We start from the raw sequence: 15,525 nt of genomic DNA on the forward strand, positions 1-15,525 counted from the left end.
TTTATTTATTTGAGAGTCCCAAACGAACTCCCCATTGAGCATGCAGCCCAAGGCAGGGCTTGATCTCAAGACCCTGAGATCACATGGGCCAAAACCAAGAGTCAGGTGCTTAACCAATTGTGCCACCCTGCATCCCAATCTTCCTAAGTTGTTTTTAAATCATATCAACCCCTTCCTCAAAAATAGCCAATGAGTCCCCATCACTTGCATATATAGAATCCTTAGTCTCATGGTTAAGATCTTTCAGTCTGACCCTGGTATTAATTCTTATGTGAGCAAGTGATCTACTCTTAAGTCCAAAGAGGAGTTAGTTACACATTTCCATCACTACAAACTTAACTTCCACTATTACCTCCTTTTTAAGGCTCTCTACATTCCTTTGAAGCTTATCCCAATACCTACCTCCTCTAAGAACCTTCCTAAATCATCTGTAGCCCAAAAGGACTTCATCTTTCAAGGGGAGCGGCGCAGCTCAGTTGGTCGAGCAGCCAACTCCTGGTTTTGGCTCAGGTCATGATCTCATGTATCATGAGATCAAGCCCCATCGAAGAGCCTGGAGTCTCCTTGAGAATTCTCTCCCCCATCCCCTTCCTATCCCCCCACCCCCATCTGCCTCTCCCCCATCCCACTTGCAGATATATGCACACTCTCTGTCTAAAATAAATAAATAAGTCTTCAAAGGGACCTCACCATTCTCAAAACTGTCAGTTTTAGGTAAATTTTTGCTTCCCAAATAAGCTTTTATTATAAAGAATATGAAAAGTTTAAACTTCTATACATATATTAATGCTATATGTGCTTGTTATATGACCATGGAGAAGCGGTTATCCCAATGGTTCATATTTATTGATTCATATGCAACTTTTAAACTGAATGCAAATTGTTTAAATTACATACTATAAACATATTACCAATGTAGAAAAAACATAATTTTTTCACTATTAGGTAATTCGCACTTATTCAGTGATTTGAATATATATGAGGAAAAAGCACTCTATGATAAAGGTAATTTAGAATGAAAATCATACTTATTAACATCTATGTTCTTATGCATTATGGAATGAAAATTATCATTACTAGTTATAATTAAATCGTAACACTCATTAAGAGCTGTAAAACTCATATATAGTCTGACATTTTTAGGTGAACTAGTGACTCAACTTTATACCTACTTTGCAGAAGGCATTATTTGAATCAAATAACATGTGTTTCTTTTTAACCCTTATTATTAAGTATTAGTTTCATTTGAAAAATAAAGAAACTGTGGCTCAGAGGGGTTACATTACTTGCCTAAGGTCACACAGCTGATAAGCCAGAATTAAAGCTCTTGGCTGGTTACTGGAATTAATTTCATCTTAACAAGTATCTCCATTTCTTCCAATATGGCATACAGATCTTTGATATGCATTAAAAATTATAGAACATACTACCAATTAATAAGCCCATTATAAGGTACTTATCCATTATAAGGTACTTAATTAAATATCCAACGCAATATATGTCTACAATCTTTCGACAGCACAACAAATTTAATAAAACTCCGCTCTTTCCCTAGACATATTTAAAAGGCCTAATAGTTGAATTCTACTTACTCTAATTGATAAACATGCTGTCTTATAAAAGAATAAAACCATCAGATCACACTCCCCCTGTTAGAACAATTTAATCTCTGAATTACCTATGGCTATGTGATTACTAAAATAAACAGAAGGTATTTAAGATGACTATGCATTTCTTCCAAATTGAGACAATTTTGAAACTGAAAGGTCCAGGATAAAAGGCATAAATTAGGATTATCCTAGGTAAAGTGGGATGTAGATGAATCTACTTATAAAGTATTCAGTGCTCTCAACTCCAGGACATTCTTAATGTCCTTAACATCTTAACAGAAAATCCTGTTAAACCCCAAGGATGCTAATTCTTATCCTTTTAATGAGTCATTCTGCAAAACAACACCAGTAGAAGTGAAGAGAAACCCAGCAAGACAACTTTTTGCATCACTCTACCTTTGTGAACTGTGTAACTCCCAAAATCACAACTCGTCTTACCATCATCTTTTTACCCTCCAGACAGCTAGCTGTTTTTATACAAGTTGAAACAAGTACAGAAATTACACCAATAGCAATCAAACTTAAGGTCAGTTACTAATCCTCAATGTCATTTCTATTTAAAAAAATGTATGTGAATAAAGAAAAAAGATCTCAATCATATTCTAGATACTCTATTTTTTCCTAATTTTTTGTAATGCCTCATCCTATAGAATTGATTAGATATGTCAGATATGTAATTTAAAAACATAGCAAGGGGGATCCCTGGGTGGCGCAGCGGTTTAGCGCCTGCCTTTGGCCCAGGGCGCGATCCTGGAGACCCGGGATCAAGTCCCACGTCGGGCTCCCGGTGCATGGAGCCTGCTTCTCCCTCTGCCTATGTCTCTGCCTCTCTCTCTCTCTGTGTGACTATCATAAATAAATAAGAAATAAATAAAATCTAAAAAAAAAAAAAAAAAAAAAAAAAAAAAAAAAAAAAAAAACATAGCAAGGTCTTCATTACCTTAAAAAAAGATTTTTCATTATCAGATTTTACCCATGCAATAGTAAATCTACAAAAATATGAATTTAGGTATGAGGAAAATATAGACATACTGACATGGCCTACTAATCATTAAGATTCTGACAATCCATTCAAATCGATTTGTCATGCAAATCACTGTCTGTGTCATTTTAAGAGATATTTTAAATTAAGCTGGCCAGTTGCTCAGGCAGGGGCTCAAAAGGTAGCAATTCTAGTACGCAGACAGCACAATTCAAGTCTTGGTGTTAGCTCTAAAACCCAATACCAACACGACCTAATTTAATAAATAAATCACAAAAATAAAATTGATAGATTTTCTTACTCCAGAAAGCATTGAATAAATACTGACAAAATCTTATTTTCTGGCTTCTGACAATCCATGCAAACAACTTCTCTTCTGCTAACACAGTCCTCAATTGTAAGGACTAATGAAACAAATGACTCAGTAACAGCAGCTATATTCTAATTCAATCATGCATACTCGTCACTATAATTAAACTTTGATCTTTTCACAAATCTAAGCAACAGATTTCAAAACTCTCTCTCAGGATGGGTTAATTTTGCATATGGCCAATTTTATCCATGATGAGATAGTCACACAGGGAGGGTGAAACTAATAAAAACTATCTCCAAGTATTTGAAGGAACTTTATTGAAGACTCCATATCAGAGCTTCCCCACAGCACAATTCCAGGCAGCATAATTCACACAGAATCCCTGAGGACTGTTATATAGCCAGTGTTGGCTACCATTTTATATATAAAGTTGAACATAAAAATATGTATCTTGAAATTTATTCTGAGAAGTAACTAAGAATATATAAAGTGGCTATAGCAGTCAGTGGCATATAGCAGAAACTTCGTAAGTGGAAGTTCCTGTGTATAATAATCTTAGTTTAAGGAAGAGATAAACATTCAGTGATCAGTGCTATGATAGAGGCATTCATAATCTTCCTTTTGGCTTCCCTTTTGGCTATTCTCCAAGCTAGATATTTGTTCCTTTTTCTCTCACATCAGAACAATGTGTCCAACGCAAAACTCAATACTTTCTATTTGTCCCTAAAAAAATGCTTATTCCATAAAGTATTTTAATACTTGCACTATTTCGCTTATACCTTTGTTGCTAACAGCTCCCAAGAAATCCTATAATTATCTTCTGTAGTACTTATCACAGTTAGAATTAAGTACTACTGTGATCATCTACTTAAATTCTGACTCTCCCACTATCTAGTTCTCACCTCTAAGTTCCTTGAGGAATTTTAAGTCTTAACTATGTATATCCACTGCCTTACATTATAGGCATTCAATATGTGGGGGAGAAAACGAATGATTCACAAATCTCATGTTTGTATTCTCAATGCTTCAACTACTTTCATTACTGGAATTCTTCCAAATATGTCACAACCACACAGAAAAGAGTTTGCCTTCCCAAGTCTGTCCTACAATCCTAAATCCTCTAAACACTAAGATCTTAACATTTAAGCATCTGAAAATAAGTTATGATTTTTCTCTATCACCTTAAATCCAAAGACCAAGCAGGTCCATGATGTCGGTGCCTCAAGACAAATCTTCATACTTTCAGCCAAACTGCTCAATTCGTTATTTGTCTTCTGTCTCCCCTCTTCTTGTCATGCTAAATTTTATTTAAAAGTTCTATCTTACCCAATCCTATTTAGGAATGGCGACTTATCAAAAAACGCCTAATCACATGAATAAACATTAACCAATCCTCAATAACACAAGAATAGTACATTTAAAGTTATATATAACACCCATTTCTGGCTAAATTAGACTAGCTCGCTACAAACCTACACTTTCACTGAGAAGTACTAGAGTAGCCTGATGCAAAGGGAAAAAAAAAAAAAAAAAAAAGCCTGAAGGCATCAAAGAATTACTAAGGCAACCAAGACCTAAAGAACCAAGGTCCTGAAAAAGGGGAACAGAGGAGAGACAAGCCAGTACTAATAGAAGCCATTTTTCTCTCAGCTTATTTACCAATTTATTTACCAATTCTGGTCACAGGGCAAGAGAAGAAGGATTTGGGCAAAGGGCACAGATAGAGAGCTGCTATTAAGTGGCAAACCAAAATGAACAAACAGACAAAAAGCAGAGCAGCATTTCTTTGAGGCTAGGGAAATAAAAATAACAGACTTTTAAAGGGCCAAAATCTAGTAGAAACATAGGGCCAGAGACCTTGTTCTAATATTCAGGCAATTTTCCATCAAAACTTTTGATAAATCCTTGAACTGCAAGTGATGAGGATAAAAAACTAAGCAGAAAGCCAATAAAAGCCAACGAATATTCAGAGATTTCATAATACTGAGGAGAAACTAATTAAGATTTAGAACCCACCACCAGGAAAAGCCCCAGTGAATATCCCCAAACTTTCAGTGGGAACCCCTGGAAGGCTACCCCTAAAAGCAAAACAAACAAGAGGCAGATGAAGCATTATCAAAAATGGACCCCTGACTCCAACTGAGAGGTAAACTGGCCTTGTGAAGAGACACACGTAAGAGTTTAGGATCTACCAAGGGAGAAATTCCAATGAACACACCTAGCTCTTGTGTAAAAGTTCTAAAGGGTTATAACTTAGGAAAGGGAGGGGAGCAATCATTAGTACACGGAGTCTTACAAAAACTATAGCCCAACCTGAACCAGTTCAATCTTTAATAGGATTATAGCAACCTGTCCCTACTCCATTTTTTTAAAAAGATTTTATTTATTTATTCATGAGAGACACAGAGAGAGAGAGGCAGAGACATAGGCAGAGGGAGAAGCAGGCTCCATGTAGAGAGCCTGATGTGGGACTGGATCCTGGGATTCCAGGATCACGCCCTGGGAGGAAGGCAGACACTCAATCGCTGAGCCACTCAGGTGCCCCTCCTACTCTATTTCTTAACAAAGGAAAAAGTAAACCCTTTGTAAAAGAAAATATCACCTAGAACCTCTAAACTTTTTTATACACAATTTCTAGCTGAAAGATCATTAGGCACAGCACTGCAGCCTTAATGAATAAGGGCATATACTAAAGAACAGACAGCAAGAGACAGTGAGGAAAGGTGCATTAACGAAATACCTGGAAATTAGGTCAGTTTCCTCTTTTCTCCCCTTTTATCAGTTTTTCAGGTTTTCTGTCTTTTGGGCTCCTTTTTTTTTTTTTTTTTTTTTTTTAAAGAAAGAATAGTCATCTTGTAGAGCAGAGACCAGGAGAGTTCAGGTTTTACATTTTTGTTGTTACAGAGTATTCAATTTTCGATTGATTCAATTGTGAAAATAAAAACTCTTTACTCCTTACTATTAAAAAGTAGTAGACTCACATGAAAAGATGCTCAACATCACTCACTACCAAGGAAATACAAATCAAAACTACAATGAGCTATCACCTCACACTCTCAGAATAGCTAAAATCAACAACACAAGAAACAGCAGGTGTTGGCAAGAATATGGAGAAAGGGGAGTCCTCTCACACTGTTGGTGGGAATGCAAGCTGGTACAGCCACTCTGGAAAACAGTGTAGAGGTTCCTCAAAAAGTTAAAAATAGAGCTACCCTACGACCCAGCAATTATACTAAGTCTTTACCCAAAGAATACAAAAATACCAATTCAAAGGGATTTGGTGCACTCCAAGGATTATAGCAGGATTACCTACAATAGCCAAATTATGGAAAAAGCCCAAGTGTCCATCAACTGATGAATGGATAAGGAAGATATGGTACATATATAGAATGGAATACTATAGGCTTAGAAAATCTTGCCATTTGCAATGATATAGATGAGCGAGAGAGTATTATGCTAAGTGAAATAAGAGAGAAAAACAAATACTGTACAATTTCACTCAAATGTGGAATTTAAGAAACAAACAAATAAGCAAAGGGTTAAAAAAGAGAGAGGCAAACCAAGAAAGAGACTCTTAACTATAGAGAACAAACTGATGGTTACTGGAGGGGTGGAGGTGGGATTAGGTTAAATAGGTAATGGGAATCAAGGAGTACACTTGCTATGATGAGCACACAGTAGTCTATGAAAGTACTAAATCATTATTGTATACTTGAAACTAATATTATACTGTATACTAAATGGAATTCATTTTTTAAAAAAAGATTTGATAGAGAATGTGCACCTGTACATGCATGGGGATGGGGGAGTGGCAGGAGAGAGGGAGAGATAATCTTACACAGATGATCTTAACCCTTCAAAGGGTTCAATCTCAGGACCCTGAGATCACAACCTGAGCCAAATCCAAAAGTCAGACCCTTAACTGACTGTGCCACCCAGGCACCCTTAACTAACTGGAATTTAAATAAAAATTTTTTTTTAAAAAAAAAGGTAGAAGCCTCTGGTATTTACCAATGTGGATTTAAAAAAACACAAAACTTCCTGCACACAGGTGTTCATAGCAGTTTTATTCATAATTGCCAAAACTTGGAAGTAACCAAGATGTCCTTCAGTAAGTAAATGAAAAAACTGGTACATTCAAACAATGGAACTATATACAGTGCTATAAACAAATGAGCTAACAAGCCATGGAAAGACTAAGAAGAAATTTAAACACACATTACTAAGTAAAAGAAGCCAATCTGAAAAGACTATATAATGTACGATTCCAACTATAGGACATTCTGGAAAATCCAAAAATGTGGACACAGTAAAAAGATCAGTGGCTGCCAGAGGTTAGGGGAGAGGAAGGGAGAGAAATACTTGGAACACAGAAGGTTTTTAGGGCTGTGAAACTATTCTGTAGAATGGCAGATACATGTCATTAAACATGTCTAAAACCATAAAATATGTATGACCAAGAGTAAACCCCAATGTAAACTATGGTTTGGGGGTAATAACAATGTATCAATACAATATAGATTCATCCACTGTAACAAATGTACTACCTCAGTGCGAGGGGGGTCGGGGGAAGGGAGGGTGGCAGAGTTGGATACTGATAATGGGGTAGTCTGCATACATATATAGGGGCAGAAAGTAAAAGAATCCCTATACCTTCTTCCTTTGAATTTTGCTGTGAACCTACAACTGTGAAAGGAGGAAGGAAGGAAGGCAGGCAGGCGGGCAGGCAGGCAGGCAATTTGGGGAAAAAAAAGAAAAGCACTGGGTATGCTAAGATCTAGGACTAGCTATATGACTGAAAACCAAAAAAAAATTAAAAACAGACTCCAGTGGATATAGATTATGGGAGTTAGTAGAAAAGTATTTTTAAACAACTATGAAAGAAAATACAGAAAAAGGTGGAAAACTTTTAAAAAGTTTTGAAATCTAGTACAGTTATACTAATATCTAACAAAGTATACAGTAAGGCAAAAAGTATTACCGGAGATAAAAAGAAACATTTAATGATAAAAGAAAAAAATCCACAGGAAGATACAGTGATTATAAATCCATACACACTCTCAAATTAAAAATGGAACTGCCATATGATCCAACAATTCCACTTCTGGGTATATATCCAAAGAAAACAAAATCACAACGTTGAAGAGGCATCTGCATCCCCAAGTTCATTGCAGCAATATTTACCATAGCCAAGACATGGAAGCAACCTAAATATTCACTAACAGATGAATGGAGAAAGAAAATCTGGCATATACACACACACACACACACACACACACACACACACACACACATACCCATCCACCAAATATACAATGAGATATTTAGCCATAACAAGGGACATGCTCCTATTGTGACAATATGGATAGACCTTGAGGGCATTACACTAAGTAAGACAAATAAGAGAAAGAAACACAATATGATCTCATTAATATGCAGAATAAAGAAAAAGAAATGAATTCACAGATACAGAGAACATATTGGTGGTTTCCAGAGGCAGAGGTGAAATGAGTGAAGGGGTCAAAAGCTACAGACTTCCAGTTATGTAATGTATACCATAATGACTATAATTAATAAAACTATATAACTGGAAGTTGCTGAAAGAGGAAATCTTGAAAGCTCACATCATAAGACAAAAAAGTGTGTAAGTATGTGTGATGATGGAGATTAGCTTGCCTTATGGTGATCATTTCATAATATATATATATATATATATATATATATATATATAGAATCACTATGTTGCACACTTGAAACTAGTATATGTCAATTATATCTCAAAGAAAATATTAAAAGAAATTCTTTAGTCAGGAAGAAAAAGATTCCAGACAGAAAGATAGAAATGCATGAAGTTATTAATTAGAGGGGTGCCGGGGTGGCTCAGTTATCTGCCTTTGGCTCAGCTCATGATCCCAGGGTCCTGCTTCTCTCTCTCCTTCTGCCCCTCCCCACTTATGTGCATGTACACTCTCTCTCAAATATATAAAATCTTTTAAAAAATAAAAGAACACTGGGAGAAATTTATACATATATATATACACACAGAAATATTTATATATAATTTCATATATACACAAATTATATACAAATTCTTCTTGCCAATTCTAATATAGGATAAAATGCATGATAACAATAACACGACAGGTACAGGTTAAAAAATACATTAAGGAGTTTTAGATCCTCCCTTTATAAGAAAATTGGTAAAAGTACAAATATATATTTTACTATACATATGTTGTAATTCTAAGAGAATTCTAATTCCAAGGTAATTCTAAGAGAATGTATATAACAACTTAATTCTTGATTAATTCAAATAAGGGCAGATAAAGAGGAAAAAAAAAAACAAACACAAAACCCGTAAGAAAAACAGTAAACATACAGCATGATATCAGTGAAAATGGCAGTAAATACATGGAGTCATGTCAGTAAAAATGGCAGTCAGAAGTTCCTAAAGGTCTCCCTTCCATAATAGTCGCAAGAACATCAGGAAAAAAAAGTATTTGAAGTAATGGATATGTTAATGAGTTATGGGACTCCTTCCACAATGTACATGTGTAAATCAAATCATCACATTGCACATGTTAAAAATATTATAATCTTATTTATCAATTATACCTCAATAAAACTAAATAACATGTTTATGTTCAGTAAAAATGTGGTAACATCTTACTGCATAAATAAAAGTTATCTTTTTCCAAATTACATTTAGTATTTTACCTTGCAGATCACTTAATGATGATATCCCTTTAATTCATACCCACAATAAATGTTACTATAATTAAGTTCTAATTATAATGAAACACTGACTAAAAACAGGTATAAAATAAACTGCTAAAACTGCAAATAAATTGAAATGTGGAAAGAAAAAAAGACATTTCTGAAACATTTTAAAATAGACATACTTATCCCAACCAAGAGTTCCTATTTCTTCCATAAGGCTTGAGTAGAACTGGGGAGGAGGAGGTGGTGCATACAGCTCTTGTTTATTCTTTAAAGCAACTTCCTGTTTAAAAGAAAACAAACTTGATCTGCTGTGGAATGCTAGATAGTAAATTGCTACTATCTGATTACAAAACAACTTCATAATCTCCTTTGTGCCTCACTAAAAGTGTCCATTATTTTTATAGAAATTCCATCTGAATCATTCCCCTTCTTATATAAAGACAAAAAAGTTAAAGGACTGTATTGAAAATTATTATATGAAAATGCCAATTATTATACCATTAAAACTTCAGATTTTAGTATTTTCCTAGACTATTATGCCTATCAGAGATGACAAGAGTCTAAAAATATCTTCAAAGCTTTATGAATATTTTTCTGTTCCTGTGGAAAAACTTTGATATAAAGAAACATATATCTTTAAGAAAAGCCTGAACTCTTAAGTACATTGTTTAGACAGATCTATATGTATACAGTTATGAATCACACTTTTATAAGTAAAACCCCTTTATTACCACAGTAAATACTCATCTGCTACTTTCTTTCACTGGCTTACATTCTGTATTACTCCCAGACCAGGTTAAGTGTTTTTTCATCTATGTGGCTAGATCACAGTTCCTTTTCCTGCAAGACCCACCTATATCTTCAAGATGGTTTATGTACCCTGCCCCCTACTCCAAAAAAAACCCCTAACATTTTTTTTTTTTTTTTTTTTTACAAGCAATACAAACATCACTAGAATTGCTGAGGCTGAGTATTACCAATTACTTCAAAGGTGCTAACCTAGACAAATACCTTATTTGGAAAGTAAAAATAAATGTATCTGCAAATTACACATGTTCATATGGACTGTTTTATCAAAAGAGATAAAAAAATAAAGAAATAAAAAAGTCAAACACAGTAAATAGTAAAACCAGATGAGAACAAGTATAAAAATTATAAATATTAACTGTAGCCCTAAAAAGAGGTGTAAGTTCTATTTCTTTAAGCATATTTTTAATATATTAGTCCTTACACTTTTTAATTTTAAAACAAGAATAGGATACTATTAAATTTAGGTAATACTAGAAAGAATAGATTTTACAAAACAGTATTTCAAAATCAAGACTATTAACTGAAACTACCTTCTAAATCTGCTTAGGATAAAAACAACTATGAAAGCAGGTTTCTAAGGCCCAAAATGTCAATTTGGATTTAATTAGAAGGTAAGTTCCTAAAAGACAAGGAGTATACTGCTTTTTAAATAAAACTAAATACCTAATGCTATCTGTAATTTGCCATATGGTCCAGAAAAATAAATTTTTACTATTAAGATTATCCTGTTATTAAAAAATAAGTCAGTATAGTTCCTATACTTATATATAAAACAGCTTCAGGAATTCTTTTGAACTTTTTGTAAATCCAGAAATATTAAATACTCCTATCCACATACACGGAATGTAAAAATAAATTTGAATAACAATAAAGTCTTTTAATTCTAGCTTTATGAACTTTGTAAACTCTACCTTCTACCTTGGGTCAGACAAGTTACTCCTATTCCAAAGCCATAGCAGGAAAAAAGGCAAAGGCAAAGAATCAAAGCATTCTTTGTGGAGAAAGGGCAAGATACATAGTAGATAGAACAAAGGTTTTAAAGTTTTACAAAGGTTCTAAGTCCTAATTTTATCATTTCCTAGTTTTAACACCTTAGCTATGCAGTGACTAAGCCCTAAATAGGAGTTTCAAAAAAACCTGACCCGGGACGCCTGGGTGGCTCAGTGGTTTAGCACCTGCCTTCAGCCCAGGGCGTGATCCTGGAGTCCCTGGATCGATTCCCACATCGGGCTCCCTGCATGGAACCTGCTTCTCCCTTTGCCTATGTCACTGCCTCTCTCTCTCTGTGTCTCTCATGAATAAATAAAATCTTAAAAACAAACAAACAAAAACACATCAGAGTTCTCTTAAAATACAGGTAATTGTGGGGCGCCTGGGTGGTTCAGTCAGTTAAGCATTCGTCTCTTGATTTCAGCTCAGGTCATGCTCGCAGGGTCCTGGGATCAAGCCACCATGCATTGGGCTTTGCTCTCAGCTTGGAGTCTGCTTGTGATTCTCTCTCTTTCCCTCTCCCTCAGCCCCTCTCCTTGCTCGCATATGCATGTCCTCTCAAATAAATAAATCTTCAAAAATAAATAAATAAGTAAATAAAATACAGGTAATTGTTCATTTATCAAATATATACTGAACTCTTACTATATGCCTAGTAATTACTAAGAAACTGTGAAGATTTACCAAATTTCCTGAAAAGGTTCAAAAACTACTGATTTCATTTGGACATCATCCTCAATTCTTTCATTGAGGATTACATTACAGGAACCCTGTTACTGACAAGACAGCCCAACAAATAAACCAATATAATTTTCTCTCACTCTCTTTAAGTACACTGTTCATAAATGTGCAATAGTATCACAAATTCTGTCAATTTCTTTAGAAAGCTAAAATACAGCATGTCATTTTATTCAGAAATGAAGTAACAAAGGTACTAAATGTTGGGGTCAGGCGGGAAAGGAAACTCCTCAAGATGGCGGATACGCCAAAATGGCTGAGGTTCCTGTCACCACCTCCACTCGGGACGCCAATGGACCAATGACCTGCTGACAGCTTGAGCAGACCCTTACACCTCTCCTTTGGACTTCCCCAACCGAACCCAATGCCCTTCAAACCCCAGAGGAGGAAGTCACCTTTGACTGGTCGAATTGCAATCCTTCCTTTGCATAGTGAGGGTCACTCTGACTGGTTGGATTGCAATCCTTCCTTTGCATATGAGCCAACCAATAGGAAACCGTTCTGCCTTACAACGTTATGTAAACCCCCTACCACCTTGTCTTGGCGAGACCTTCCTCGACTCACTCTCTTCCCCCCGTGAGTCGTGGAACCTCGCCCGAGGGTGCCTGCAATAAAATCTGTTCTTGGACCCTCGCTTGCCTTGGCGGTCTCATTTCCATCTAGTTACTAAAAAACTTAACACTAAATAGAATATTCTTAGAAATCAATGTCAATATTTTATTTTAAACTAAAGAGTATTTCTTCAAAATTAAATGACCAATAAATCTGTTCTTACAACCTAATAAAGTTTGCTAGTAATAAGAGCTTAATGGGACATGGTATATATAGTTTTACTCCGGTTCCTGAGCCCTTTTATTTGCATAGCTTATGAAAAGTATGATAAAAAGATAAAATTATTTTCTAACTTTTTTGCAATGCCAAGGGTAACTCAAAATATGCTTTACTTCTTCACCTTACCTTTTTAAAGCTTATCATGAAATCTGGCCTTTGATGAAATTTATAATCAATTTTGATAATTCTAATTAGTTAGGGTTTGCAAATTTGTAAGTCAGAATTCAAACTTTAGAAATTGGGATCAGAATAAAGAGTTTAAAGTCAAACATTTTACCAAAGCCCGACCTCAGAGTGTTGTTATAAGGATTAAAAAAAGGACTCAGAACAACTTAAGCAGCTAAGCTCTTTGTATGTGGCAGCTACTGCTAAGAATAAATAACTCAAAAAGAACTACAAAAAAAAAAAACTGCTTTCAGTTGTTAGTAGCAATATATTGGTACTATAATTTTGTCAAACAAATATAGAGATACAGGAAAAGCATAAGAAACCATAACAAGTACAACATAATAAATAATTATGTTAATATTAGAAACCAAGATTTTCAGAGTAAAATACAAGCATTAAAATCAAAGTAAAAATGTTATAATACCAAATTTGAATTGGAAATATCAATATAAACTCATGATAAATTACTCTTTCTAAATATTATTTTTTCCTAACTCTGTTCACTGAAAAGGCCTAGCAATAATAGCAATAAACACTCCAGTTTCCAGATCGGTGGCATCTAAACACCATTTCCTACAAAGAAACCATGGCTCTTTGGAGAAGTAAAATTATAGTTCTTCAAAAGGATGAGTAAATTAAACTGGGGCAACTTGTGTCAGAAAGCAAAGTTTTGGCTGTGTTAGAAGAACTAAGGAGCCAATATAAAGAGGCATACACTGACTAAAAATGATACAAAATTTAAGCATCAAAAGGTATAGTGATTGCAATGGATTAAAATCAATATATAAAAACCCATGAGTTCATAATGATACTAAAAAAAATCATTATTTCACTTTGACAGTTGCTAGGCACTAACTCATTACTCTAAAAATTGATTTTTTTAAAAAAGGAAAAGAAACAAGCACTTAACCTATTTCTCCACTATGAGCTATACCTCAAAATTAACCAAATAACTGATGAAGGGAAGTTGTTCTCCAGATAATAATGTATCTCCAGACAATAAATATAGTGAATGGAATTTTAAAAATCACCATTTGATACCTCTAATGAAATAGTGAGTGTAGGCAATGATTATCATTGTATACTAAAATCTTAGGTGATAGCTGATAAGAAACTTTATATTTGATGGATCTAAAGCCTATTGGCCAATCTTAACTCTACTAAGAGAAGAACTATCAGATACCATGTGCCTCCTCATGCAATAAAGTACACAACACAAAGTATTCTTACCAGAAGAAATGAACCCACTCTGCTGAGACTAGATCACAAAAAAGGTAGAAAAATATGTTAAAAGATACCATGAGTATCTAATAAGCCAAATCCAAAATGCAAGAAATGTTATAGGACACATAATCTAGTTTATTTAACTTGTAGAGTTTAAAAAAAAAAAAAAGTACAGGAAAGATGAAGCACTGTTAGAAATTAAAAGACTTAGGAGACATATCAACATATAACATATGGACCTTGTTTACATACAAATACAAACAAAGAAGCCAAAAAAATTATCACTAACTTTGTCAGGGTTATAATAGCATATTTAAAACCAAAATAAAACAAAATGACACTTAGCTGTTACAAGTATACACCAACACATTCATTGAGAGATGGATACAATGTCCACAATTTCCTTAAAAGTACTCTAGTCTGGGGCTCATTCTGGTAGGAGTCCAACTCTTGGGTTTCAGCTCAGGTCTTGATCTCAGGGTCCTGGGACTGAGACCATTGGCTGGCTCCACAATCAGCAGGAAGTCCTGCTTGAGGATTCTCTCCTTCTGCCTCTCTCCACTCTCCCCTCATGCATGCACACACTCTCTCTCTCTCAAGTAAATAAATCTAAAACAAAAACAAAAACAAAACAAAACAAAAAAACAAAACAAAAAAAACAACTCTAGTCCTTTTCTCCTTAAAGAGTAGGGGAAGAAAAAAATGGCAAAATGTTGAAGTTAGGTCACGGGCCTACAGGTTTGACTATACAGTCTTCCCTCTTCTGTTTATGATGAAAACTTGAATAAAAAATTTCTTAAACACAAAGTCTATAGGACAAACTAAAAATTCAAGTATTTTATGCATAATTGACAAACTGAATAGTCTATTATATATAACTGTATGTATGTAATGAAGTCTAACAAGTTCTTCAGAAATCTGCAGCTACATACAAAATTTTTATATACTGTATTAGATCTTTAATTGTGGCTACCTAATCTCACCATAGATGTTAAAATTCTGACTGACTAGGAGTACATTTTATTTCACCACCTGTCCAAGAATAGTGTTAAGCGCACTCAGTTTGACAAAATCAATTTGGTTCCTATACACAGTTCTGTTCCTCATGGAATTCAAAAAAAGCATCATCCACATTT

The 15,525-nt window shown here is 34.6% G+C and overlaps 1 protein-coding gene across 5 annotated transcripts in view; it reads right to left on the reverse strand.

The window, feature by feature from the left end:
* Positions 1–15,525, reverse strand: part of FANCL (FA complementation group L) — a 112,410-nt gene that overhangs the window by 76,266 nt on the left and 20,619 nt on the right. For all 5 annotated transcript variants that reach the window (XM_072768445.1, XM_072768443.1, XM_072768444.1 and 2 more), the window contains one exon: positions 9,808–9,908. In XM_072768445.1, coding sequence (XP_072624546.1) covers positions 9,808–9,908 — 101 coding nt within the window. The remainder of the gene's footprint in view (positions 1–9,807; positions 9,909–15,525) is intronic.

The sequence above is a fragment of the Canis lupus genome, chromosome 11, assembly GCF_048164855.1.
Source record: "Canis lupus baileyi chromosome 11, mCanLup2.hap1, whole genome shotgun sequence".
Classification (NCBI taxonomy): Eukaryota; Metazoa; Chordata; class Mammalia; order Carnivora; family Canidae; genus Canis; species Canis lupus.